Source organism: Aspergillus welwitschiae (assembly GCF_003344945.1).
Source record: "Aspergillus welwitschiae strain CBS 139.54b unplaced genomic scaffold BDQ94scaffold_10, whole genome shotgun sequence".
NCBI lineage: Eukaryota > Fungi > Ascomycota > Eurotiomycetes > Eurotiales > Aspergillaceae > Aspergillus > Aspergillus welwitschiae.
In genome coordinates, this window is record NW_020798704.1 from 379980 (window position 1) to 404946 (window position 24967).

At 53.0% G+C, this 24967-nt stretch overlaps 9 protein-coding genes across 9 annotated transcripts; 7 read left to right on the top strand and 2 right to left on the bottom strand.

Moving 5' to 3' along the window:
- The first annotated feature begins 489 nt into the window (after positions 1 to 489).
- Positions 490 to 2376, top strand: BDQ94DRAFT_9598 (O-methyltransferase). Its single transcript, XM_026776919.1, has 3 exons — positions 490 to 1270; positions 1332 to 2084; positions 2148 to 2376. Exons 1-3 carry the CDS (start codon positions 1007 to 1009, stop codon positions 2187 to 2189), a joined length of 1059 nt encoding a protein of 352 aa, XP_026628140.1. The 5' UTR covers positions 490 to 1006; the 3' UTR covers positions 2190 to 2376.
- BDQ94DRAFT_140249 (putative NAD binding Rossmann fold oxidoreductase) lies at positions 2063 to 4306 on the top strand. The gene is made up of 5 exons (XM_026765587.1): positions 2063 to 2845; positions 2914 to 3009; positions 3072 to 3475; positions 3544 to 3631; positions 3688 to 4306. The coding sequence occupies exons 1-5, from the start codon at positions 2563 to 2565 to the stop codon at positions 3897 to 3899; spliced, it is 1083 nt and encodes a 360-aa protein (XP_026628141.1). The 5' UTR covers positions 2063 to 2562; the 3' UTR covers positions 3900 to 4306.
- Positions 4307 to 5094: 788 nt separating this feature from the next.
- BDQ94DRAFT_168791 (HPP family protein) lies at positions 5095 to 6044 on the top strand (the record flags this gene model as incomplete). Its single annotated transcript, XM_026771153.1, has 2 exons — positions 5095 to 5397; positions 5466 to 6044. 2 exons carry the CDS (start codon positions 5095 to 5097, stop codon positions 6042 to 6044), a joined length of 882 nt encoding a protein of 293 aa, XP_026628142.1.
- Positions 6045 to 6657: 613 nt separating this feature from the next.
- BDQ94DRAFT_140257 (ATP-binding cassette family ATPase ARB1) lies at positions 6658 to 9328 on the top strand. Its single transcript, XM_026765588.1, has 2 exons — positions 6658 to 7631; positions 7697 to 9328. Exons 1-2 carry the CDS (start codon positions 7059 to 7061, stop codon positions 8963 to 8965), a joined length of 1842 nt encoding a protein of 613 aa, XP_026628143.1. The 5' UTR covers positions 6658 to 7058; the 3' UTR covers positions 8966 to 9328.
- Positions 9329 to 9740: 412 nt separating this feature from the next.
- On the bottom strand, positions 9741 to 11086 carry BDQ94DRAFT_168793 (TFIIH complex kinase subunit CCL1; the record flags this gene model as incomplete). The annotated part of the gene is made up of 2 exons (XM_026771154.1): positions 9741 to 10691; positions 10754 to 11086. 2 exons carry the CDS (start codon positions 11084 to 11086, stop codon positions 9741 to 9743), a joined length of 1284 nt encoding a protein of 427 aa, XP_026628144.1.
- A 203-nt stretch (positions 11087 to 11289) lies between these two features.
- BDQ94DRAFT_140259 (E2 ubiquitin-conjugating protein UBC1) lies at positions 11290 to 13058 on the bottom strand. Its single transcript, XM_026765589.1, has 3 exons — positions 12211 to 13058; positions 11838 to 12142; positions 11290 to 11785 (listed from the first exon to the last, which is right to left on the bottom strand). The coding sequence occupies exons 1-3, from the start codon at positions 12469 to 12471 to the stop codon at positions 11611 to 11613; spliced, it is 741 nt and encodes a 246-aa protein (XP_026628145.1). The 5' UTR covers positions 12472 to 13058; the 3' UTR covers positions 11290 to 11610.
- Positions 13059 to 13248: 190 nt separating this feature from the next.
- BDQ94DRAFT_158479 (26S protease regulatory subunit 4) lies at positions 13249 to 17229 on the top strand (the record flags this gene model as incomplete). The annotated part of the gene is made up of 7 exons (XM_026768957.1): positions 13249 to 13411; positions 13487 to 13491; positions 13534 to 13599; positions 13664 to 14732; positions 14782 to 15031; positions 15382 to 15412; positions 15469 to 17229. The coding sequence occupies 7 exons, from the start codon at positions 13249 to 13251 to the stop codon at positions 17227 to 17229; spliced, it is 3345 nt and encodes a 1114-aa protein (XP_026628146.1).
- Positions 17230 to 17749: 520 nt separating this feature from the next.
- On the top strand, positions 17750 to 21037 carry BDQ94DRAFT_140265 (DUF803 domain membrane protein). Its single transcript, XM_026765590.1, has 2 exons — positions 17750 to 19320; positions 19394 to 21037. Exons 1-2 carry the CDS (start codon positions 18306 to 18308, stop codon positions 20890 to 20892), a joined length of 2514 nt encoding a protein of 837 aa, XP_026628147.1. The 5' UTR covers positions 17750 to 18305; the 3' UTR covers positions 20893 to 21037.
- Positions 21038 to 21851: 814 nt separating this feature from the next.
- On the top strand, positions 21852 to 24939 carry BDQ94DRAFT_177258 (putative beta-glucosidase; the record flags this gene model as incomplete). The annotated part of the gene is made up of 11 exons (XM_026772864.1): positions 21852 to 22029; positions 22136 to 22228; positions 22277 to 22384; positions 22444 to 22520; positions 22574 to 22681; positions 22738 to 22916; positions 22965 to 23033; positions 23083 to 23298; positions 23348 to 23645; positions 23714 to 23952; positions 24030 to 24939. 11 exons carry the CDS (start codon positions 21852 to 21854, stop codon positions 24808 to 24810), a joined length of 2346 nt encoding a protein of 781 aa, XP_026628148.1. The 3' UTR covers positions 24811 to 24939.
- Positions 24940 to 24967: the final 28 nt, after the last annotated feature.

Genomic DNA, 24967 nt, shown 5'->3' on the forward strand with positions numbered 1-24967 from the left:
CTAACTAGTTAACTATACTACCGACTCGGTTACTACTACTACTGCCGGGAAAGTGTTCCTTGGTTCTAATCTATCAGTTCCGAAACACCATTCAGTGGATCAGGGAACATGTACCCCATATGCTCGAAAGCATACAATGAAAAGCAAAAGCCAGCTCAAAGCTGCTCGCAATATACCCAATGCAGTAATCGCACAGTGACATTTCCGATCGTCCGTCGGAGATTCCATGGCCGGCGACGGATGCGGACGAAGGGGTAGATCCGGTACGGAGCTCTCACCTTAGCACTTACCATGGCATGCTCGTGTACAAGGCGACTGCCCTATAAACAAGCCTTTGAACTTATTCTATTGTGGAGCTTAACTGCCTGGTACATTTGGGTCGACGTCAGGTAGTCAGAAGCAGGTTCAATGCGAGCCGACCAGCTGTGGAGGCGTAGACGTGGATCGTGGCGTCGCTTGAACCGGTTCGGGTTTCAGTGTCGGAGTGAGTGCTTTGTTACCGTCACCCTCAATAACGCCGCTCTATGGGATCATGTCTGAATGAATGATATTAAGCTTTCGAGGTTGAGCACGGGACTGCTTCTAAGCGGAACTGGGTCGTATCATATTATTCTCGACCAGGGGCAGGCCCTCCAGTTCTGTATTGTTGGAGGGAAAGTTCCATTGTCTCCCTGTTCCTATTCTGCACCCCTCCATGCATGATCCGCGCCCACATGGGCCTTCTGACCCTGCCATCGGAGTCGCCGAGATGAGGAGACACATTCCCGATGCCGACTGCTTTGCTCGACAAGCCAGATGAGGGGTTGAAACTTTATCAGATGGCAGCTGAAGTGTCCTGTGACGGATTGACGCGGGAACCGGGACCACACCTACCTGGACCGATGTGGTAACCATCTCCGACTGCCCGGGGTTTTGCGATGTCGTGCACCAAGGCCTCCGCCACTCGGGATGGAATAGCATCGCTTATTTGCTCACGACTTTCCATGGAAATCATGATGCGATCATTATGAGTGTGGCCCACTGCCGGATGGCGACATTCCGCCCTTATCAGCTACAAAGGTCCAAGTCGGTGTCGACCCGACTAGTCCGCGCGTCTTTCAAAGCTCTTAAGTATCCTGCTGCCCCTCGAACGTGGCTTCAGTGTCCACGCTCTCCCCTTACTACACCTAGACCTTACCAGCCTCCTTCTCCTTTCACGCAGCGCCTGTTATCGACCATGGGTGATAGTGCTACCCCCGAAGCCCCTTCTCACCCTCCAGTGGAACGTTCGGTAAGCTTGCCCCGTAACTCTTGATTTGCTGCGCTCCTACTCTGACAATTGACTGTGCCAGCGCGAGGATGGCCGAGAGCGAAAGCTGCTTCACTTCATCTATGACCAACCCAACCGTGACGAGATCCAGGGCAACCCAGCAAAGGTCCTAGATCTGATCGAAGAGTTCGGTAAAACTTACCACTTCATGAACATCGGTCGGGCCAAGGGCAAGTTCATTATCGACATCATCGAGGAAAAGAAGCCCGAAGTTATGATCGAGCTTGGTGGCTATGTTGGCTATTCGGCCATTCTGTTCGGAGATGCCGTGCGCCGGGCTGGCGGACGACACTATTATAGTTTAGAGTTGAACCCCGAGTTCGCGGCCATCGCGAACATGCTGCTTGAACTGGCGGGCTTGCGCGACTTTGTTACAATTCTCGTCGGTCGAAGCGATTTGTCCCTTGACAAACTTTTCTCGAGTGGCCATGTCAAACACGTTGAAGTGATGCTAATTGATCACTATAAGCCCGCATATACGGCCGATCTGAAGCTCTGCGAGCAGCTCGGCAAGATCGTCCCCGGGGTTTCGGTTGTGGTGGCGGACAACGTGCTCTACCCCGGCAACCCGCCGTATTTGGAGTATGTCCGCAGCACGGTAGAGCAGAAGCGTGAAGCGGCCAAAAAGGGACCGGTCCAAGCATACGACACTACCAACCTGCCACAGAGATCAGTCGGGTCATTCATGCCTGCGGATGCGACGCCCAGCTTTGAACTCACCGGGAACCCGAACCTGGTGTATGACAGCAAATTGGTCAAACCCGAGACCACACGAGTGAGTTTACCCGGTATTTCCGAGGAGCGGGGTGGGCATTTCACTGACATGCGAGTTCTGTAGGACGCGATCGAGGTGAGCCGATGTGTGGGGATCCAGGAATGAAAGGGTCCAGGCATAGAAGTTGAGTGATTCATTCTTCATGGCGGCTCGCAAAGGCTGGACCGAGTGGCCTCAGTAATCATCGGCGAGAGCGCGCAGAATGAATTCCGAAAGTAAAAGTGACGCATTGAGACATCGGCTTTTGCCGCGTGCCCCGCCCGAGCCAAAGGTTGCCGTCGCCAGGACCTTCCCCCGCGCCAGCACTCAAATGGCCACTTGCGATGGGGAATGAGGCGGGTTGGCTTCATTTGTAATCCTTAGACGATATCCATAGCGTATATAAGCAGAGAATTCCCTCCGTTTCCCATGGTGGATTACTATCCTCCCAACCCTCCACGATATACCCCCCCCCTCATCGCAAGTAACACCACCTATCATGGCTTCGAAGACCTGGAACGTCGGAATTGTGGGATATGGCTTTAGTGCCAAGACCTTCCACATTCCCTTCATTCAGGAAGTCCCCCAATTCAAGATCGCCGCTGTTGTGCAGCGCACCCCCAAGCCGGACGACGATGCCGAGAAGGACCACCCCGGAATCAAGTCCTACCGGACCACCGAGGAGATGGTCAAGGATGAGGGTCTCCAGGTAGTTGTCATCACCACCGCGCCCGATTCGCATTATGCCTTGGCCAAGCTGGCTCTGGAGAATGGAAAGCACGGTAAGTCTCTTGCTATCCAGGTATAGCGCTCTCACCTTGCATGAGTACTGACTTCATTTGCGACACAGTTGTCTGCGAGAAGCCCTTCACCCCCACTACTCAGGAAGCCGACGAGCTGGTTGCTCTGGCCAAGAAGCAGAACAAGCTCCTGGCCGTCTACCAAAGTACGTTTTCTACCCAATCGCCGACTCGAAAAGAAACATAACCTAATGATGATATTTGGTAGATCGTCGGTGGGATGCCGATTTCGTGACCCTGTCGAAGCTGGTGAAGAATGGCTCTCTTGGCCGTGTCGTGGAGTTCGAGACTCACTTCGACCGTCATCGCCCCCAGGAGCCCTCCCCCGATGTTTCCAAGTGGAAGAACAAGGTCATCCCGGGTGGTAGTGCCATCTATGACCTGGGCGCCCACCTCTTGGACCAGGCTGTGCACCTGCTTGGCAAGCCGGAGCGCGTGACTGGATTCATTGGCTCCCAGCGCGAGGTGAACACTTCCGGGTTCGAGGACTCTTTCACTGTTCTGCTCCACTACCCGAAGGGCGTGCTTGTCACGGCTAAGGCTGGTGTCGTCAGCCCGGAAGAGGAGCAACTGCGCTTCTGGGTCCGGGGAGAGAAGGGCAGCTTCAAGAAGGTGAGACAACGGCCTTTCACCCTAGGATGTCGGTTAGTACAAAATACTGATGCGTACACGCTCGATAGTTCCATCTCGACGTGCAGGAAGAGCAGCTCAAGGCTGGTGTGAAGCCAGGTGACAGCGGATATGGCCGAGAGCCTTCTGAGAGATACGGTAAGTCAAGGATTGCCGCCGTTGGACTTTCGCAACAGGCTAACAGTCTCTGTTAGGTACTCTCACGACCATTCAGGACGGCAAGCCCGTCAAGGAAGTCATGCCCACAGTAGAGCCCCCGACCTGGACGGAATACTACCGCAAGCTGGCGCGGGCTCTTGGTGGAGAGGGTGACCTCCCTGCCAGCGGCGCCGAGGCTCGTGAAGTGATCCGGCTGATCGAGTTGGCTCAGGAGAGTTCGAGACAGGGAAAGACCCTGGATGTATAAATTTCGTGTAAATAGTGTGCCTATCATGGGTCATGATTTAATGATGGATAGATTTGTTTTCGCATTGTACGAGTGGTAGTGTGAAGTTTTTAGATTGTTTCTCTTTGTAGGAATAGATACAGCAGACATGCTCAATGCCACTAACATATTAGTGTGCTCCACCTGCTGCAGGCGAGTGTTCGACTGTTGTACGTAGGCTCTAGTCTAGCTACTCCAAGGACAGACATCCCTATACAGTCTGGTCCCAACAGCGTCCCCAAATCCCCCCTCATTTCCCCTCACGACGGGCTTTACGAGTGAGAGGCGCGAGGGTTCGGGGGGCGCCATGTTTTTGGGGAACCCCAGATTGATCGACGATTGCTCAAGTCTGGGCGGGAATGAGGTTAGTTACGCGGTCTGAAATCCCGATACCAGCAGGAGCCCATGAAACAGGGGTATTTGGAGGGAAAAGACAGCCGGGTTCGGGTAACAGTCGGCGTAATATTACAGGCCAGTGACCTCATCGTCAGCTGCCCCGACGCTAAACCGGAAGCGGAGTTTCCATTACCCAACGCGAATATCATGAGTGGCAGAAAGATGTCTTGGACCAGCCAGCAAAAGGGCGTGTTTCCCTTCTTTCCAGGGCATCAATGGCCATCTCCAACTCAGCGCTGCATTCCTGCCCTCTGCCCGCTCTCTTCCGCGGAGATCCTCGTGGTTACAATGTATGAGTCCTCGTTTTGCGTGCCGACTTTTCCACCGTCTTCTCAGTGCTGGCCGGATGGCCCCATTCTAGTATTTTAATCTCGAGGAACCCCATAATGGTCCTGTCCACTCGCTCTTCGTCTGTTTCAGACCTCCAATGGGATTCTTTGGTTTATATTTAGCTTCTCTCTCCCCTCCTGTCAATCCACGTAGTTCAAGGTAGGTTCTGTCCTCGCGGCCCCCCTGATATGGACCCGTCGGGACTCCATTTAATCAAACTGATGCCTGGTCGCTTGATCGGTGTCAATGCAAGGCCATAGGCCAAAATCTGCACCTGTCATTTCTCCTCGAATGTGTGTGCTTGGCTGCCTCTTCATTCGTGGTGTTTTCAGTCTTCAATGCCTTCTTTTGCATGATTGACAGCTGTATCTGACCATTATATACATCAGGGTGGCGAGCCGTGTTGCGTGCTTTAGGACTGTCTGGGCTGGTTACCGGCAGTACTGAAGCGATGAGTGCGCAGAACCCTCAGTCGGCGTCCATGCTCCAGCGCATCGACTTCTCTCGACTACATGTGGACATCGATGCCTTTCTCAACCCATATCTACCGCCTCCACCGTGGCGTCATCTGCCTCGGCCCATCTCCCGATTCTTCGGGTACAGAAAGACTCTTGCTCCGAAACCCCTGGGGAATCTCGTGATCGCCTTCTGGTCTTTGATCGGAGTCTTCTGTGGTGTGCTCGTGGTTGCGGAGGTGTCTGAGCATATTCCATCATTCCAAGCCCACCATGCCCCGATCATCGTGGCCAGTTTTGTAAGTTCCACTTGAGATACTCAGACTCTACTAGTACTACTGCTCGATGTCGACTAACGAGCTTATAGGGTGCTGCTGCTGTCTTGGAATTCTCTGCCATCGAATCACCCTTTGCCCAACCGCGCAATGCCGTCCTGAGTCAGATTCTGGCTAGTTTCGTCGGCGTTGCGATAGGCAAGCTCTTCGCGCTGAACGAGAACGCCCACTCTATGCCGCAAGTCGGCGGTGCTTTGGCGTGTGCCATCACTACCGCCATCATGACGATTACAAACACGGTCCATCCCCCTGCCGGCGCCACCGCCCTTCTTGCCGTCACTCAATCCTACGATGTGGGATGGTACTTAATCTTAATTATGCTGCTGGGCTGTGTGCTCATGCAGGCAGTGGCCTTGGTTATCAACAATATTCAACGCCGCTTCCCTATATACTGGTGGACGCCGCAGTCTCTGGAACGCCCCAAGCCCGACGACACCGAAAGCGCCAGGGAGGCCAAAGAGGGAAGTGTTGCTTCCGTCCAAACCAACGATACCTTTCCCGGCGTTCCAACCCATATTGTTATCGAAAAAGGGAGTGTCATGCTTCCAGACAATGTCACGGTCACGGAGCAGGAGATGGTAGTGCTGAAAAGAATTAGCGAACGATTATAGACATACATAATACTAGAAGGGTCGGAAGTTGCCTGGCTGGCTTTGTTCTAAGCCAGGAGAAGGCTTTCGACCAATTAATAACAGTCATTCATGCCGTGCAACAGAACGTAAAATACTAGGTTTAGATGCTTGTAGATGAGGCTGAAAGTAGGTTGGCTAGACATGGCCAGTACTTACTATGCGCGACAGACTCTTCAGCCAATTACAAAGCGAGCCGAGTACGGGGATTCACGATGATTATTCTATTTGGTTCTTTATCACTTGTTGCTTGGTTATTTCATATATAACGCAAGGTGCCTTGTAGTGGACGAAGTACTTCCCCGCTGCGTTGGCAGTTCCCGTAAGTTGTAGTGATATGTACATACTTCTTGATGCCTGGTGGAGTTCAATGCTGACCATTATCTTGGCCTGCCTTGGGCGCAAGGCTCTGACACACGTGACTGTGGATGCCCAAAGCGGCAAGCGTGCGCCACGTCCCGTGCAGTGACGTCGTGCAGCCAATCACCGCGAGGCTCGGCCACCCACTGAAGGAATTTTCGAGGCAAAAACAACCATCCATTCATTGATTCTTCGTTGTCTTTTCTTCTTCTTCTCCTTCAACTTCATCGGGATTCTCCCTTGTGTATTGAGTTTGAGTAGTATATTTGCTCGTATATATCAATCACTAATTTGGCTATCTTTTCCCTCATTTGAAATCCCATCTTTTTGAGAGCGATCTCGTTGGATCTGTTCTCTCTTTGCCTGGCCAGCCTATCGATAAGGGCTATCCAAGGAACCCCCCCCCACTCAGAAGAAGACTTTCGGTCGCCCCCCTCCCACCCCCCGCTATTACTGGTCCACCTTCGCTCAGGTTCTTTTTTTCCCTTTTCCTCTCTCGCCTTCATCGGACAGCTTTTATCTAGGCTTCCTGACCGTCCCTTCCTCTTCCCTTTCCGCCTTAACCTACCCACCACCACCTCCCCCTCCTCTCCTCTCCTCTCCTCTCCTCCATCAACAACTCGCTTATCCGACAAGATGGTGTCTGCCTCCAAAGCCGCTCGTTTGGCAAAGCGTGCCGCCGATGGCGACAAGAAGAAGGCCACCAAGGGCAAGAAGGACGACCCCGTCGTCGACGGTGAGGCCGGCGATGACCAGCCTGCCACCACCGACGAGAAGATGAAGGAGGTTGAGAAGTTGACTGCTCAGATGGACAAGCACGGTCTCTCCGATCGTGTCACCACCGGTGTCCTCGCCTCTCTGCCCTCCTCTCGCGACGTCAAGGTCACTTCCGCCTCCCTGGTGTTCCACGGAAAGGTTCTCATTACCGACTCGACTCTCGAACTGAACTTCGGTCGTCGTTATGGTCTCCTCGGTGAGAACGGCTGCGGAAAGTCTACCATCCTCAAGTCTATCGCCACTCGCGAATACCCCATCCCCGAGCACATTGATATCTACCTTCTGAACGAGGGTGCCCCTCCCAGTGAGCTCGGTGCCCTTGAGTGGGTTGTCACCGAGGCCCAGAACCAGCTCGACCGCATGGAGAAGCAGGCCGAAGAACTTCTCGAGACTGAGGGTCCTGACTCTCCTATCCTCGAGGATCTGTACGACGTGAGTTGTCCCCGCTATCGCACTTCTTTCATCTCTTGTTTGGTTTTCTAACTCTTTTCTTGCAGCGTATGGACAAGATGGATCCCTCGACCTTCCACACCCGTGCCTCCCTGATCTTGACCGGTCTGGGTTTCAACAAGCAGACCATTCACAAGAAGACCAAGGACATGTCTGGTGGTTGGCGTATGCGTGTGGCCCTTGCCAAGGCCCTCTTCGTCAAGCCCTCCCTGCTTCTGCTTGACGACCCCACCGCTCACTTGGATCTCGAAGCCTGTGTGTGGTTGGAAGAATACCTCAAGAAGTGGGAGCGTACCCTGATCCTCGTCTCCCACTCCATGGACTTCCTGAACGGTGTCTGCACCAACATGATCGATATGCGCATGAAGCAGCTCCTCTACTACGGTGGTAACTACGACTCTTACCACAAGACTCGCGCCGAACAGGAGACGAACCAGATGAAGGCCTACAACAAGCAGCAGGAAGAAATTGCTCACATCAAGAAGTTCATTGCTTCCGCTGGTACCTACGCCAACTTGGTCAGGCAGGCCAAGTCCCGTCAGAAGATCCTGGACAAGATGGAGGCCGATGGTTTCATCCAGCCCGTCATCCCCGACAGAGTCTTCAGCTTCCGCTTCGCCGATGTCGAGAAGCTTCCTCCTCCCGTCCTGTCCTTCGACGACGTCTCTTTCTCTTACTCTGGCAAGTGGGAGGACACCCTCTACGAGCATCTGGACTTCGGTGTCGACATGGACTCCCGCACAGCCCTTGTCGGACCCAACGGTGTCGGAAAGTCCACTCTGCTGCGCATCATGACCGGCAAGCTGAGCCCCATCGGCGGTCGTGTCTCCCGTCACACTCACTTGAAGCTGGGCATGTACAGCCAGCACTCTGCTGAGCAGCTGGATCTGACCAAGTCTGCCCTCGAGTTCGTCCGTGACAAGTTCCCCGAGAAGTCCCAGGACTACCAGTACTGGCGTCAGCAGCTGGGCCGTTACGGTCTCAGCGGTGAGGCCCAGACTGCCCTCATGGGTACTCTGTCCGAAGGTCAGAAGTCTCGTATCGTCTTCGCCCTGTTGGCCATTGAGTCGCCCAACATGATCCTGCTGGACGAGCCTACCAACGGTCTGGATATCCCCACCATTGACAGTTTGGCCGATGCCATCAACGCCTTCAGCGGTGGTGTTGTCGTCGTGTCCCACGACTTCCGTCTCCTCGACAAGATTGCCAAGGACATCATGGTCTGCGAGAACAAGACCATCACCCGCTGGGACGGTACTATCGGCGAGTACAAGAACCACCTCCGCAAGAAGATGATTTCCGAGGGTGCTGTCTAAGGTACAAACCACTGAAAAAAAAAAAGGAAGAAGTGATCAATCTTCTTGTTTATGATTGGAATGTTCGAGACGACACACATGCAAATATAAAAAAGGCTTGTAAGGGGAAGGAAAAAGTTTCTCTTTACCGTTACAGGAGAGATGAACCATCCTGATGAATGACATTCGCGCGGAAGGTTATCCGTTTTTTATTTTTTCCTTTTTTTAAATACCTGGAGATATCTTTGCTCATTACTACCACTACACATTTTGGTGCTTTGTTTTAGATGGTCTGTGCTTCATCTTTTCATACCTTCATCGTCACTCCCCCTAACTAGACTTGAGCGTTTGAGGGTTTCAATTTGATATTATTCCCTTGCTATACTACTTTCAGAGTTACGTAGACATTATTATCTATGTAGAATGTCTACCCTCGTACTATCATGATAAGTACATATATGTGACCTACTGAATTCCCCGGGTTCAATGGTTGTATAGTTATTCAACTAGGTTACTGTGCCTATAATAGGTAGTATAAGCCTGGATACTAGTACTCTTCCAAGCCGAGGTCAACTGGTAGTAGTATCATTTCTGAACTTTCATCAACACCAGATCCAATTGAGACATTTGCACAACCAAGATCCCATTTTATAAATAATTAAAGTAATTAACAATATGCTTTTCCATCTAATTGCGCCTAATTGCACGCTCAAAATGACGATTCACCAACGTCTTCACCAAAAACGGTAAGTATAGTATTAATGACATGATAAGGATATTGATATAGCTGCTGCTATTACCCCTCCATCTGCCTCTCCTTAGTCCGCTGCGTGACTAACTCCCCTCCGAAGAGATCTTTCGTCTCACTCCCCCGCTCTAGCTTCCGCTTCTTCGCTAGACGCTCCATTTCGCTTTCTGACGTCCCCGACTCGCCTGCTGCAGCTGCTGCAGCGGCCGCGGCCGCAGCAGCGGCAGGGATGCGTTTCTGGCCTGCGATATTGGCTTTCTCTGGGTTCTGGCAATGATAGAGTTTCTTCCCGACGATGCGTTTGAGGGTCTTCATGCGGGCTTCGTCGGATGCGAAGGGTTTGTATGCCTGCAGGAGGGCGGAGCAGTTTGTGAGGGTGGAAAGGAGTTTCGTGCGCAGGGCGTAAAGGGGGTTTTGGTCTTGGTTTGTTGATGATATGATGGGACCGCCTAGTTTCGTGTCCAGGTAGAATTCAGCCAAGGGGCGATCGGCGAGGAGGAACGCGGAGAGCCAGATCTGGGAGGGGGTGTAGAGGAAGTAGGCGTCTGTGATTTGCGCGGCGGTTTTGAGGATCTCGCGGGTCGAGTGGTGGGCGCGGGAGATGCGGTCGTTCATTGTGTTTGCGGTGGCGGAGGAGGGGGAGAGGGAGAGGAGAGTCCTGCGGAGGTCTTCGGGGGTTTGGGATTGCTGGAGGTGTGGTGCTGGTTGGCCTTGGCCTTGGGATATGGCGCGGAGTTCCATGATGCCACCTTCGAGGCCGCGGAAGGGGTGGCGCACGTCGAAGGTGAAGCGGAGGCTTTGCATGACGAGAAATTCTGGGGCGATTATGTCGTCTGCGGAGGTTTGGCCAGGGACGCCTTCGGCGAATTGCCGCAGGGAGAGGTAGTAGTTGTCGGTTTTGGTGGCGAGGAAGAGGGCACACGGCATGATTTGTTTGGGGTGGTAGGTCATCGGGGAGTTGGTGAGGTAGAAGCGGCGGAGGTATTGGATTGCGGTGGCCTTTGGGGTTGGGTAGGTTAGCTTTGGGGGTTTGCAGATATGGGATAGGAGGGCTGTCGTACTCTCACGATGGTGGGGAGTGGTGGTTTGTAGTTCTCCCCTAGTTGTATGATTTGTTCGGAGTAGTAGTCCACGACTTGCTGCTCTTCTTCGGGTGTCAAGCACTCGATTTGTTTCTCTTCCGTTGCCTTGTTCTCCGCATCGCTTCCGGGGGCCGGTGTCCCTGTCGTGGAGGAGGTGGCTGATCTTCGAGCCTCTTGTGCTCTTCGTAGAGCTGCTCGCACTCGGTCACTCGCGACGGAGTTGGTGGTTGCTCGTAATTGCTTCAGCGATGCTTCGGTGAAGGACCACAGTCGGAACTGGGAGGATGACCGGTATATTTCGTCTTCGATCATGGTGAAAAACAGCTACACAATGCGCTCGGTGTCGTAAAGGATGTAGTAGCTAAAGATGGAGTGCTCGTTGCGAGAGGATTCTGGGGACGGCGGAAAGTCAAAGCTGATCTGCATCGGACTTTGCCGCATATCCACGTGCTTATCGATAGGCCCGCTGTCTTGACTTTCCATTCATTAGACATCCACTACAATTTGCTGACTGCCTGTGATCGTTCAAAATAGCTATTTACTTTAGAAGACACTATCCTTTGGGTCATACAGATATTGATTGACTAAATGCAAGGTTAATAGTATCCTGACTTGAGCTATGCTGCCGAAAGACGTTGAAAGCAATTGGATATATTAAACAAACATAGGTCATCACTGTTTGGGATGTGACTTGTGAAAAGAGAAAAGAGATTGTCTTTATGATGTTCGTGCGAAGAGGTCTCCAGATTCAAGAGAGCAAACCCGACTGAATCGCCTAGCACCGTCGCTATTGCAAAATTTAAACCATCCGAACCGTGTGTCATACACCACACCAACTACGGCTCGCCGAGGAGCCGCGCTGTAATGTCTCCCATGTACGCCTCCTCCAGCTCGTAGTCTTCTCCGTCCATTCGATCAATGCCGTAGTATTTGAATGCGGCTACAACGCGGTCGACGTCAAATCCCATGTTACAGAATCGGTCGATCAAGTCTTTGTTGTAGCCGTCGTATCTGCACAGAAAGATTAGCCAAGATTAGGTTTGTCCTACACACGTGTACATACTTGCTTAAATCCTCTTGTTCCTGCTCTTCTTTCGACTTGATCTCCTGCAGTCGAAGAGTTTCGTCTGTCACACCGCCGCTGCCTTCACCTGCATGCCTTCTGGGAGCTCCTGCATACATTACAGCCCACTCCTGAGCAACTCGTGCAAACTCCTGCGGTCTCCGAAGGAGCATCGTGGCGACCTCAGCATCTTGAGGATCTTTGGGTTCGGGTGTGCTTAGCAGGGATTGCAGTGACAGAAGGGCAGACTTGATGGTGAGCACCGGCGACCACGCAGTGGAAAGAGTGTCTAGGCAGATGGCACCCTGGGCAATCAGCTTTATTAACAGGAAACTAGAGACAGCCTGATCATACATGACTGGAGGTGACTTACTGTTTGACTGCTGACGTTGGGATGCCAGACCTTGGTTACAAACTTCATGTGGGGAGGCCGAAATGGATAATCGTTGGGGATTTTAATGTCGATGGTATAGGTTCCACCTTCATAGGGTGTTCCTGGAGGCCCTGGGAACGTGCCTCGAAGATGTGTAAGATCCTCCCCACCGTGCAGTGGTTCAGCCGTGATTTGCGACTGTGTGTCGGCGTGGATGTCGGCGATCTCTTTGGCGATACGCCTTGCTCGATTGGCAGACATCGTGCAAGAAGTTTGGTGATGGGTAAATTAATCTGGGAAGAACAGGCAATTTGTGTTGTTTTTCCTCTTCCGAATAAGCAGGCAAAGTAGGTTTGTATCGTCTGGACAGTTGAAAGATAAGAATAGAAAGGATTCAAGAACTATGAGGCAATAGTCAAAGCTTCGTCAGCCTCACAGTAGCTAACTACCGAGAGGGCGAGGAAGTGCAGCAGATGGTCTGTAGCAGGAGGATCGAGGAGGAGAAGAAAATATCGGAGAAGGTCTAATTAGTATGGACGCTGGAGACCAACGACGGATCTGTAACAGCGTCACCTAATTTGGTGGGAGTGGACTAGAGAGGATCGTTGTTGTAGTATGGGCGAAAGTGAGGGGGATCAATGCTCTCGGCGGGGCGCAAGTAAGCGCTCTATCACAGAAGAGCGCTAAACAATCGAACCAGATCAGATCACAGGAACTTAGTCGGGCCCCAACGCAGGATGGACCCGGCTGGACTATATATAAATGACACCGGGAATATAAGTTCCGATTAAGAAAAAGACAAGTCGTAGGTGCAGTTTAGGGGAAATGACCCGTCGGCCTGCCTGGGCTGTTCGGAGTAGAGCTGCCTCTTACTTTCTGTACAGATCGGGTCCAGCTCGGTCGGCGCCAGGCTACTTTTGGCTTCTGGGCGGAGGATCCCAAGAGGGGTTAGCGGCGATAGATGCCTTAGCGATCGGCCATTAGTCTCTCAGGCACCAAGGCTCGTCATGGATGCCGGATCACATCACGTGCTGCCAAATGTGCTGGACGGGCGCCAAGGCCCGAGCGGATGGCGACCAACAGCTTCCCAGCTGCGCAACTCATCAGCTTCACGCCCCATCCTCCTTCCCCCATCCTCATCTCTTCACCCCATCCACGCACATCGCGAATCCTTCATTACATTCTCCAAATACCTGCATAGGTTATCTATATTAAGCCTATTGCTTCTCACAGTTTCGGACTATGGTTGGTGCCCAGCGTTGGCCCTTGTTGACAGCTCTTGTCGGCTCCTGATGTCACTTATCTGACCAATCTTTGCAACAGGGTAACCAGCAGTCCAACATCGGCGGAGGCCCCGGTGGCGATGGAAGGGATGAGAAAGACAAGAAGGTAAGCTATACTCCCATGTTCATCCTGCCAGTTGGCGGTCGGCTTACAATACGCTCCTCTGCAGAAGGACAAGCCGAGATACGAACCACCTCCGCCGCCTACGACTCGTCTCGGACGTAAGAAGCGCAAGGCTGCCGGCCCGAGTACTGCCTCCAAGCTTCCGGACATCTTCCCAACGTCACGATGTAAATTACGATATCTCCGAATGCAACGAGTCCACGACCATTTGTTGCTAGAGGAAGAGTACGTGGAGAACATGGAGCGCCTGCGCAAGACCAAGGCCCAGGCTGCGCTGGACTCGGCGAACCGTAATGATCTCGACATCATGGATCGGAACGCCGATGAGAGAAGCCGGGTTGACGACATGAGAGGCAGCCCCATGGGTGTCGGAAATCTGGAAGAGCTGATTGACGATGACCACGCCATCGTCTCGAGCGCGACTGGACCAGAATACTATGTTTCGATCATGTCGTTCGTCGACAAAGACCTGCTCGAGCCTGGTGCTAGCATTCTTCTACACCACAAGTCGGTCTCGGTTGTCGGTGTGCTCACCGAAGAATCCGACCCCCTCGTATCAGTGATGAAGCTCGACAAAGCTCCCACAGAATCATATGCCGATATTGGTGGTCTGGAAACCCAGATCCAGGAAGTCCGAGAGTCCGTGGAGCTTCCCCTGCTGCATCCGGAGCTGTACGAGGAGATGGGTATCAAGCCACCCAAGGGTGTGATTCTCTACGGTGCCCCTGGTACCGGAAAGACGCTGCTGGCCAAGGCGGTCGCGAACCAAACCAGTGCTACTTTCCTCCGTATCGTGGGTAGTGAGCTGATTCAGAAGTACCTTGGAGATGGCCCTCGTCTGGTCCGTCAAATCTTCCAGGTTGCAGCTGAGCACGCCCCCTCCATTGTTTTCATTGATGAAATCGATGCGATTGGTACGAAGCGTTATGATTCTACATCAGGTGGTGAACGAGAAATCCAGCGTACTATGCTTGAGCTTCTTAACCAGCTCGATGGTTTCGATGATCGGGGTGACGTCAAGGTCATCATGGCCACCAACAAGATTGAGACCTTGGATCCTGCTTTGATTCGTCCGGGACGTATCGACCGAAAGATTCTCTTCGAAAACCCAGACCGTAAGTCACTGAGTCCATACATTTGTGCCAGATTGCTAACTATGCACAGAAAATACCAAGAAGAAGATCTTTACCCTGCACACTTCCAAGATGTCGCTGGGAGACGATGTCGACCTGGACGAGTTCATCAACCAGAAGGATGATCTCTCTGGTGCTGATATTCGTGCTATCTGTACTGAAGCCGGTTTGATGGCGCTGAGAGAGCGCCGGATGCGGGTGCAGATGGATGACTTCCGCGCAGCAAGGGAGCGGATCATGAAGACGAAGCAGGATGGAGGCCCGGTGGAGGGACTGTACTTGTAGGCGTGCAGATATTGATGTTGTATTAGATCTTCCCTAGTTGAACCGACGTATCGTGGTGGTATTAGGTCAAGAATCTATCCCAGTGTATCTTTACAATAGTAGCACCAGGTCGCCTTGGTGGCCCGTATGTAATGCTGTAAGGGCGCTGCCATTGCAATTGCACATGCAGGTAACCTTTCCGTGCACATGGTAGAGGCTGCTAGTCCTGGGCCTAGTTGACCTGGACGCCCTCCCGCCCATTCCCCGGTGACGTCGCGAGGCCACTGTTTATCAAGTACTTTATCTTATCACCACGTGACTATATATTCCAAACTGTGCAAATCCATCAAATCTTACAAACAATAAGGACATCGTCCATAGCATCTGAAGTCATCTCCGTCAAATCTTCATCCAAGACGAATGACCAGCTGCCATAATGGACGGATTTGACGAGGAAGCATTCAAGAAGTTTTTCCCGACTAGCTTTGGCAAGCAAGAGAAGAAAGCCGATGTGAGCTCGCAGATTGATCGCACCAAGCGCGCAGAAGTCTCTGTGAACCCTGATGGCGACGGCAAAAAAGCGGGTTCGATAGGAGAGACGACGACTGAGGCGATTCCCGCGGCCCAGGAGGATAACCAGAAAAACGAATCAGAAAGCGATGATGGGAGCGACGACTCTGATGACGACTCTGACGATGAGGATGAGTTCCCAGTCTCTCACGAACTCACTCTCAAAACACACGACCGCGCAGTGACAACCTTGACCGTGGATCCCGCAGGTTCGCGACTGATCACCGGCTCGACCGATTGTACTATAAAGCTACACGACTTTGCGTCCATGACTCCGTCGACAATACGCGCATTCAAATCCGTCGATCCTTCTGCCAAAAAGCAGTCTGCTGCGCAGGAGGCGCATGCCGTGCATTATGCAGCTTTCAATCCCTTGTCCCCCAGCTACGTCATGGTTGTTTCGGCCACACCTCAGCCAAGGATTTTGAGTCGCGATGGTGATACGATTACCGAGTTTGTCAAGGGTGATATGTATTTGAGGGATCTTCACAACACCAAAGGTCACATCTCTGAGGTGACTGGCGGCGTGTGGTGTCCAACCGACGAGAACCTGTGTGCCACCGCAGGCACAGATAGTACTGTGCGCATCTGGGATGCCAATATCGGTCGGTCACAGAAGGAGGTCATCGTGCATAAATCAAAGATGGCGGGATCCGCTGGCCGGAGTAAAATGACCGCTGTTGCATGGGGTTCTCCCAAGCAGGGTGGCCCCAATGTTCTCGTTGCTGCTGCGCTCGATGGCAGCTTGCTGATGTGGAGCGGAAACGGGCCGTACACTCGGCCAAGCGCAGAGATTAGAGATGCACATACTAAGGATACCTGGACGAGTGGAATCGACATCAGCTCGGATGGACGGCTTGTTATTACTAAGGGCGGAGATGACACAATCAAGCTGTGGGATACCAGGAAGTTCAAGCAACCCATCACCACGGTCGCCCATCCTTCCAGCACTCGGTACCCGTCGTCGAATATCATCTTCTCGCCTACATCGGCCAATGTTCTCACGGGCTCGGAGACTGGACACCTGCATATCTTGAATCCAGCTACGTTGAAACCGGAACTGGTTACGCCTGTTACGCCGGGATCGCCTCTTATTAGTGTTTTGTGGCATGAGAAGATGAACCAGATTATTACCGGCTCGGCCAACGCCGAAACTCATGTTCTTTACAACCCTAATATGTCTACCAAGGGTGCCGCATTGATTATGTCCAAGGCCCCGAAGCGTCGACACATTGATGATGACCCGAGCCTTACCATGGATCTCACCCAGGGGATTTCTGGCGATTCTGTGGTTGTCGGATCCAACGGGGTGCCTCATTACAGTTCGTCCACCTGGTCCGCCCGGCACCCGACCATCGGACTCACGGCGTCAGGCCGGCCAAGAGATCCACGGAGACCTCATCTACCAGCACAAACACCTTTCGCGAAATCGCAGCCGGATGAGAAGCATATCCGTGAGAACATTCCTCTTAGTTCCATGCGGGATGAAGATCCCCGGGAAGCTCTGCTCAAGTATGCAGACAAGGCTGAGAAGGACCCGGTATTCACCAGGGCGTATAAGGAGACGCAGCCCACGCCAATCTACCGGGATATTAGTGATGATGAGAACGAGCAGGGGCCGGATAAGAAGCGGGCAAAGCGATGAAGTGTTGCGACCGATCGGAAATAATAGCGATCGTTTCCATTCGCTCTATGCCATGATTCAGGACATGTACACACTATACTTTTGGAGCAAGGGCGGCGTTGAGCGTGATGAACTTTCGTGGCAGATCAAGTGTGTTAATAATCAGCCGCCCTCTCATCGGGAGTTAAACAAACAACAGAGATACCCCTATGGCAGTAAATACTGTGAAACTCTAGTCATAGTCGTGCGTAACGAGTAAGTGTACTCCGTAGGTACTTGCGGCATGGGCAGCCTGCTCGATGACGTTGAAGGGGCTGGTGGGTGGGCCAGGATGTGCAAGTCGCCCATTCTCCGGATCGGCCACTCGACGTTGATCTGGAGGAGGCGAGCAAGCCAATGATTCCACGACTGCGGCTGGCTCCTCGATAATCTCCTGCAGCCTGTCCAGCTTTGATTGCACAGCAAACCTCACGCGATGCTGTGCTTTTACGTGGTATTTTCCACCCTCCCAACTTGAGCAGGCTCGCACGTGCGAACTGGTCGTATCCAAGGATTTTAGGCCCGAGTTTAGGGACTGCGACTAGTTAGTTCCTCTCGCCGGTTCTCTCGGCATCTCTCTCTCTCTCACACTCAGAGAATCCCCCCGTCCCTCCTCCCCCATCTTATTCTCTACATCCGTGCACTTTACCACTGTCGGACCTCGCTCACGGTTGACGGGCGTCCATACTCATTTTACTGCTTTGTGGTGCCTTTCGGAATCTCTTTCCATCTGTTGGTGAACGAAGACTTCCGCGCTCGGATTTTATCACTTAGGGGATACAGAATGTCGTGGCTCACAGCAGCATGAACCCCTGCCCCCCAAGAAGCTGATGCCAATAACCTGAAGGAATATATGCTGTGACGATTACCGGAAGTCTCCTCTTCGTTACAGTCAGTCGGCTGCCATTTTCTTGCCGTCTTGTCAACATCGGAGGCTTTCCGCATCCTACGACCTTTATAGCGGCGGATCAGTCGGGACCTCCTTTTCACTCCCGCGCTCGCCTTATAGTCAGGCCTACCTGCGCCCGGCATACCCTCGAGTCAACCTCCTATTGCGGATGGCTTACTTGCAAGAGGTGCCCATGGCAGCAGGCCTGCTCACCGCGCTCGCCTCCTCCGCTGTTCCTACGCCGACACCCACGCCGTATCACTACTTCCCCTCCTCGTCCCAGCCTTCTCCGACGTTCACATCAAGTCCCGGGTCTGACAATGGCGATGGTGGAAGTGGTGGAGGGATGCACGAATGGTCTTCCCTGATTGGGATCGTGACTGCGCTGGCTGGCAATGTGTTGATCTCCTTGGCGCTCAACATCCAGCGGTATGCTCACATCCGTATCGATAAGGAGTGGGAACAGGACAAGTTAAGACATGAGTTGGACTGGAAACGTACCAACCATGGACACGGCAGCTCCGGAGCATATGGGTCTATCGATGACGACGAATTCGACGGAGACGCAAGCCGAGGAAGACATCGTGCGTCTCGACCAGCTCGTTACCGAGATGAATCTCCTACTTCTGAACCCGATCATTATGAGGAACGCCGCGGCCATTCCGGACGAACCCGCCGTTACAGGGACGACGAGACAGACTCACAGGATCATATGCAGGACTCCATGATATCCGATCGGACCGCGCGGTCGGGGAGTGAGCGTTTGCGCCGCAAATCGTATCTTCGGTCGCCGTACTGGTGGGTCGGAATCGTGCTCATGTCACTTGGCGAGGTCGGGAATTTTATGGCCTATGGATTTGCTCCGGCGTCTATCGTGTCACCGCTCGGCGTTGTTGCCCTCATCTCGAACTGCGTTATCGCGCCATTTATGCTGAAGGAGAAATTCAGACAGCGTGACTTGTGGGGCGTTCTTATTGCAATCGCAGGAGCGGTGGTGGTTGTCCTCAGCGCGAAGTCGTCAGAAGAGAAGATCGGCCCTCATGATATCTGGGAGATGATTACACGCTGGGAGTTCGAGTTGTACCTGGGCGTTTCCGCTGTGCTTATTGTCGGGCTCATGTGGGCAAGCGGCAAGTACGGATCGCGATCGATCCTGATCGATGTCGGCTTGGTGGCGTTATTTGGTACGTACACATTGTCCCCCTAGTTATATACCATCTATCCCTGCTGGTGGATCGTTGCTTATCTCTTGACTAGGTGGATATACTGCTTTGTCGACCAAAGGTGTCTCATCGCTGCTTTCGTTTACGCTATGGCACGTCATTACATTCCCAGTTACCTATCTTTTAGTCTTCGTCCTTGTTTTCAGTGCTCTTATGCAGATCCGGTACATCAATCGAGCTCTGCAACGTTTCGACTCAACTCAAGTCATCCCCACGCAGTTTGTGCTTTTCACACTCTCCGTGATCATCGGAAGCGCTGTCCTGTATCGGGACTTCGAGTCGTACACGGCTGAGCGTGCATGCAAATTCGTGGGTGGTTGTGTCCTGACATTCATGGGGGTCTACTGTATTACCAGCGGCCGTGTACGCGCAGACAATGAGTCTACCTTCTCTATCGATGACGAGGAGGAGGCTATCGGCTTGTTAGGCGGAGACCGTTATCACGACAGAGTCGACATGTCTCCTCCTGCTCCCCAAGCTCGGGCCCATAAAACAGGACGAAGAGCCCGCACGCCCGCGGATGATCATTTGCAGTCTCCTTCGGGGTCCCTCCTCAGCCATGGTATCGAAGATGTGGATGACGACCAGCGGACACCCAGGGGCGTCTTATCGGCTGCACCATCTTCCCCCCGCGGCTCACTAACCGCTGAGTCTCTCGAACAACCGTCTTCGGAGCCTTCGTCGCCCATGCATGCTCGTTCGCTTTTGACGAACCCATGGGCAGACTCTCTCGAGTCAGCCATTCAACCCCCCAATGCCGAACCACCAGTGCATCGCCCTGCTACACCCCCGGCTCAGTCGGAGCTTACAGCACACGACTCACCGTTTCTTCTCCGCTTCCCTCCTGCTCCTGGCGCTGAGGATGCGCCGGAAGGCCCGATGCCGGGACATGGACGGACTCCATCAAACGTTCGGAAAGCCATTGTCCCGCAGACGCCGCCCGCTCGGCATCTACGAAATTCCATCTCAAAATTTTCGCCTGGTCCTCTTCTGCCGACCATTTCGGCTGGCTTTAGTGCAGTAGTGGCTGAGACGCTACGCCGCGGCGAGATAAGTCCCAATAAAGGACGAAGACTGCACCACCGGATGGACCGGAGAAAGCAGTTAAGCACAACGGTCTTGGAAGGATTCCCTCGGCAGCGTAACGGAGACGCCAGAGGAGGCGAATATGAGGCGGATGGCAATCTGGAAAACGCTCATGACCTTGGGTTTCCGCTTTCTACCAGCCGGCTTCCAGGGACTGGTGCCCTTGCAACTGCTCCAGTAAGTACTGGGGATCTGACACCTGCTGTTGATTCGGAGGACGGTCCCATCAGCCAGCATGAGGATAACACTACCTCACTCTCGCGGCTTCGCAGCCTAAGTGACTCGTGGAGCGGTGGTCTCGCCTGGCTAGGTGGCGTTCTCCATAAACCGGGGGCGAATAGAGGGTCGGAGGCTACGACGAGCATCCAAGAGAACGAAGGTGAAGGCGGCGCCGAGTCGCAGGGGAACCAAGAAGGGCAGGGTACCGGCGCAGGTACGCGGGCGTAAATCGAGCTCTTATGGTGACTGGCTCACACCGAATGTTAGTACATACGTTTGTTTTCCTATAGATAATTCATGGGTGGGGGCTGTCTCATACCACTGCGAGCATTAGCATTCTTCGACTATATAGCCGTTTAATAGAATTTTGAGAAACGAGTGTGTTGGTTGCCTGGTAGCTCGAGGCCAGTGGCGATATTAATTTGCGTTCGACTGCTAGTCACCAGGAGGTGGAACCTGTATCCAAGACTTTCTTCATTCAGCTGGCCCACCCCGCGGACATCCCATCAATATCGGGACGGGCCTTAGTTCCATCCTTGGACGTTGCAGGTCTGCTGGCCCGAGGAAAGACGACGATAGGTGGAGAAAGAGCAGCAAGCAGCTGGCACCCTGGCCGACTAGCAGCTGTTAGTCTGCTGCATGGATCGTCTTAGGGCCATTTCCCAAGATTACTTGCCCCTCCCCGCCGGCCATCGCCTGAATTTAGCCGTCTTTCTACTCAATACACCTCCCATCCTGGGAAATTACTCCATTGTCTGCAATATATCGTGGGACTCGTCCGACATCCAGTCAGCAGGCTCATTTTCAGGTTCCAACTCAGCATCATACTCCCTCATTCGTTGCTGGTTCCCCACGCTCCCAGCACTACCGACTCCATGGGTACTGGGCTCATCTCCGAATGGATCGCATGAGCACAGCCTAAATTAAGCGGATTCCTTGCCCGTCACTGCCGATGAAATCAAGTAGTGTGCTTGCTTGTATTTTGTTTCCCCTCCTGTTGTCTGGAGCTCCGCTTGGTCTGCGCGCTGGAAATTATATGCTGCCTGCATGATGTTAAATACCGAGGGGGATCTCCCCTTTGAGCTTCCCCTTCTGTCATTTCCCCAATATCTGCCTGCCTACCTGCATAAGCTCGCTCGCACCCAAGGAGCTGGAAGAGCAAATCATTGGCTCTTCACTTAGCCATCATGGTGGCCGGTCTTGTCGCAAAGGCGCTTTTGCTCCTTCAGCTTGGGTCTGGGGTCGTGGCTGCACAGAATGCCTCCAGACCTCTTTACAAGAATCCCCATGCGCCTGTGGAGGCGCGAGTCTGTGATCTTCTCAGTCGGATGACTATCGAAGATAAGATGTCTCAGTTGATGCAGGGTGCGTATTTCCTTTTCCACGTGTAGAAACACGATCGTGAATACAAATCAATGTTTCGCTCGATTCCAATCGCATTCGTTGCAGAGGCTTATGCTGGGTGGTATAGGAGACGTCGGCAACTGGATGGACAGCACAACTGGGGCTTTCAACTACACAGGCTTGGTGGAGAACATGGAGATGAAGGCTGGTGCATTTTACAGTATGAATTCACTCTGAATATTTGCTGCCAGACAATTAACATTGGTAGTTGGATATGCTGTTCCCTGGGACTGGCTTGCGACAAACATCAAGAGAGCCCAAGACTACCTGCTGCAGAATACAACGCTTGGAATTCCTGCCCTTGTTCAGACTGAGGGTACGTCAGTCTCCATATCCAGCTGGATATCTATGCTAACCCGTGGCTGCTGTTTACAGGTATTCATGGTTTCCTGCTCGAGAACGCCACGATCTACAACTCCCCGATAGCATACGCCTGTTCTTTCAATAGAGAAGTATGTTTGCCTGCTATCTGCTACCTATGACTGAGACTTACTCCGTACTATAGTTGGTTGAGAAAATGGGACGACTCATTGCGCAAGAGGCCCGAGCTATTGGTACCACACAACTGTTTGCGCCGCTGGCTGATCTGGCTCGTGAACTCCGATACGGTCGGGTAAGGACTGCAATATCTCAAGCGATGATGGACTGGCTAATGACCATCGATTACAGGTTGAGGAGACGTTCTCAGAGGATTCTTATCTTGCCGGCGAAATGGCCTATCATTATATCGTAGGCCTGCAGAGTCTCAACGTGTCTGCTACTGTCAAGCACTTTGTGGGCTATAGTTTGCCTGAACAGGGTCTGAACACTGCGCCTGTCCAAGGAGGAGAGAGATATCTGCGCTCAACGTACGTATGCATTCTCCATATAGAAGACGAAAGTCTAACACAGTCTAGGTGGCTGCCATCCTTCAAAAGGGCCATTGTGGACGCTGGGGCATGGAGTATCATGAGCGCATACCACGCGTAAGCTGCTACATTCAAACACCTTTGGCTATCAACTCACTGGTCCTAGATACGACGGTATCCCTGCGGTGGCCGACTGGTTTACCCTCACGAAGATCCTTAGACAAGAATGGAACTACGATTACTATGTGATCAGTGACTCCGGTGCCACGGATAGACTGTGCACAGCCTTCAAGCTCTGCAGAAGCTCTCCCATCGACATGGAGGCTGTGACTACCCAGGCATTGCCTGCGGGCAACGATGTCGAGATGGGCGGAGGTTCATTGTGAGTACAAGTATTGTCTCGAGTCAACAATACAGCTAACAGGCCATAGCAACTACCAGAAAATCCCCGAGCTCGTCGAATCAGGCCAGCTGGATATCGAGGTTGTCAACACTGCCGTCTCCAGAGTGCTCAGAGCCAAGTTCGAGATGGGTCTCTTTGAGAACCCCTACCCTGCTGCTCCCCAATCCGAATGGAACAAGCTAATCCACAGCCCGGAGGCGGTCGAGCTCGCGAGAACCATTGACAAGGAATCCATCGTCCTGCTAGAGAACCACAACGAGACACTTCCCTTGAAGAAGAGCGGTAACATCGCCGTTATCGGGCCCATGGCGCACGGGTTCATGAACGTGAGACCCCTACTTTCTGTTGCCACGAGCAAATGCACAAATGCATAGCATCATGCTAACAACATCAGTACGGCGACTACGTGATCTACGGCAGCCAATGGCGCGGCGTCACTCCCCTCGACGGCATCAAAGCCGCCGTCGGCGACGCCGCTACCGTTAACTACGCGCAAGGCTGCGAACGCTGGAGCAACGACCAGTCGGGCTTCGACGAAGCCATCGCAGCAGCCAAGAAGTCCGACGTGGCCATCGTCGTCGTGGGCACCTGGTCTCGCGACCAGACCGAACTGTGGGAGAACTACAACGCCACGTACGTTCCTTCCACCACCCCCTATCACTATCCCCCCATCCCACCACCCACCACTGACCCCAAACTTCCCCATTTAGAACCGGCGAACACGTCGACCTCGACTCCCTGGCCCTTGTCGGCGCCCAAGGCCCCCTCATCCAAGCCATCCGCGACACGGGGGTCCCCACGATCGTCGTCCTCTCCAGCGGCAAGCCCATCACGGACGTAACCTGGATCGCAAACAGCACCTCAGCCCTGGTTCAGCAATTCTACCCCTCCGAACAAGGCGGCAACGCTCTCGCGGACGTCCTCTTCGGCGACTACAACCCCTCGGGCAAACTCTCCGTCAGTTTCCCCCATTACGTCGGCGACCTGCCCATCTACTACGACTACCTCAACTCGGCGCGGAACATCGGCGACGCCGGACGCGCTTACCCCAACGGCACCCTCGAGTTCGGCCACCAGTACGTGCTGGGTGATCCGCACGCCGTGTACCCGTTCGGATACGGGAAGAGTTACTCGACGTTCGAGTATAGTGATATCAAGGTCAGCAAGACGAATGTGTCGGCTAGTGATACGGTGACTGTTAGTCTTGAGGTGAAGAATCTGGATGAGAGTAGGGAGGCGACGGAGGTGGTGCAGGTTTATGTGGTTGATGAGATTGCGTCGGTGGTCGTGCCGAATCGGTTGCTCAAGGGGTTCGAGAAGGTGGTTATTCCCGCTGGGGGGAGTAAGAGCGTGAGTATTGATATTAAGGTGGAGGATTTGGGGCTTTGGAATAATAAGATGGAGTATGTGGTTGAGAAGGGAGAGTTTGGGGTGTTGGTTGGGAGTAGTTCGGTGGATATTAGGGGGAGGGTGGCGTTTTGGGTTGTCTAATAGTACTACGAAGTAGTAGTTAGGTTGGTGTTAAGAGGATGCAGGGTGGTGGTATATGTATCTAGTTGGGATATATTTTTGTGGATGTTTAGGGTAGTATATATATATTTCAGTTCAGTTCATTTCGTTTCACTTCGTGTGCTTGCTTTTATGGCTA

Coding starts and splice junctions, on each gene's coding strand:
- BDQ94DRAFT_140257 (XM_026765588.1), top strand. CDS start 7,059: ATGGTGTCTGCCTCCAAAGCCGCTCGTTTGGCAAAGCGTGCCGCCGAT. Junction 7,632..7,696: donor TCCTCGAGGATCTGTACGAC/GTGAGTTGTCCC, acceptor CTTTTCTTGCAG/CGTATGGACAAGATGGATCC.
- BDQ94DRAFT_140249 (XM_026765587.1), top strand. CDS start 2,563: ATGGCTTCGAAGACCTGGAACGTCGGAATTGTGGGATATGGCTTTAGT. Junction 2,846..2,913: donor TCTGGAGAATGGAAAGCACG/GTAAGTCTCTTG, acceptor TTTGCGACACAG/TTGTCTGCGAGAAGCCCTTC. Junction 3,632..3,687: donor AGAGCCTTCTGAGAGATACG/GTAAGTCAAGGA, acceptor AGTCTCTGTTAG/GTACTCTCACGACCATTCAG.
- BDQ94DRAFT_140259 (XM_026765589.1), bottom strand. CDS start 12,471: ATGTCTGCCAATCGAGCAAGGCGTATCGCCAAAGAGATCGCCGACATC. Junction 12,143..12,210: donor CCAACGTCAGCAGTCAAACA/GTAAGTCACCTC, acceptor CTGATTGCCCAG/GGTGCCATCTGCCTAGACAC. Junction 11,786..11,837: donor GAACAAGAGGATTTAAGCAA/GTATGTACACGT, acceptor CTTTCTGTGCAG/ATACGACGGCTACAACAAAG.
- BDQ94DRAFT_9598 (XM_026776919.1), top strand. CDS start 1,007: ATGAGTGTGGCCCACTGCCGGATGGCGACATTCCGCCCTTATCAGCTA. Junction 1,271..1,331: donor ACCCTCCAGTGGAACGTTCG/GTAAGCTTGCCC, acceptor TGACTGTGCCAG/CGCGAGGATGGCCGAGAGCG. Junction 2,085..2,147: donor TCAAACCCGAGACCACACGA/GTGAGTTTACCC, acceptor CGAGTTCTGTAG/GACGCGATCGAGGTGAGCCG.
- BDQ94DRAFT_140265 (XM_026765590.1), top strand. CDS start 18,306: ATGGCTTACTTGCAAGAGGTGCCCATGGCAGCAGGCCTGCTCACCGCG. Junction 19,321..19,393: donor CGGCTTGGTGGCGTTATTTG/GTACGTACACAT, acceptor TCTCTTGACTAG/GTGGATATACTGCTTTGTCG.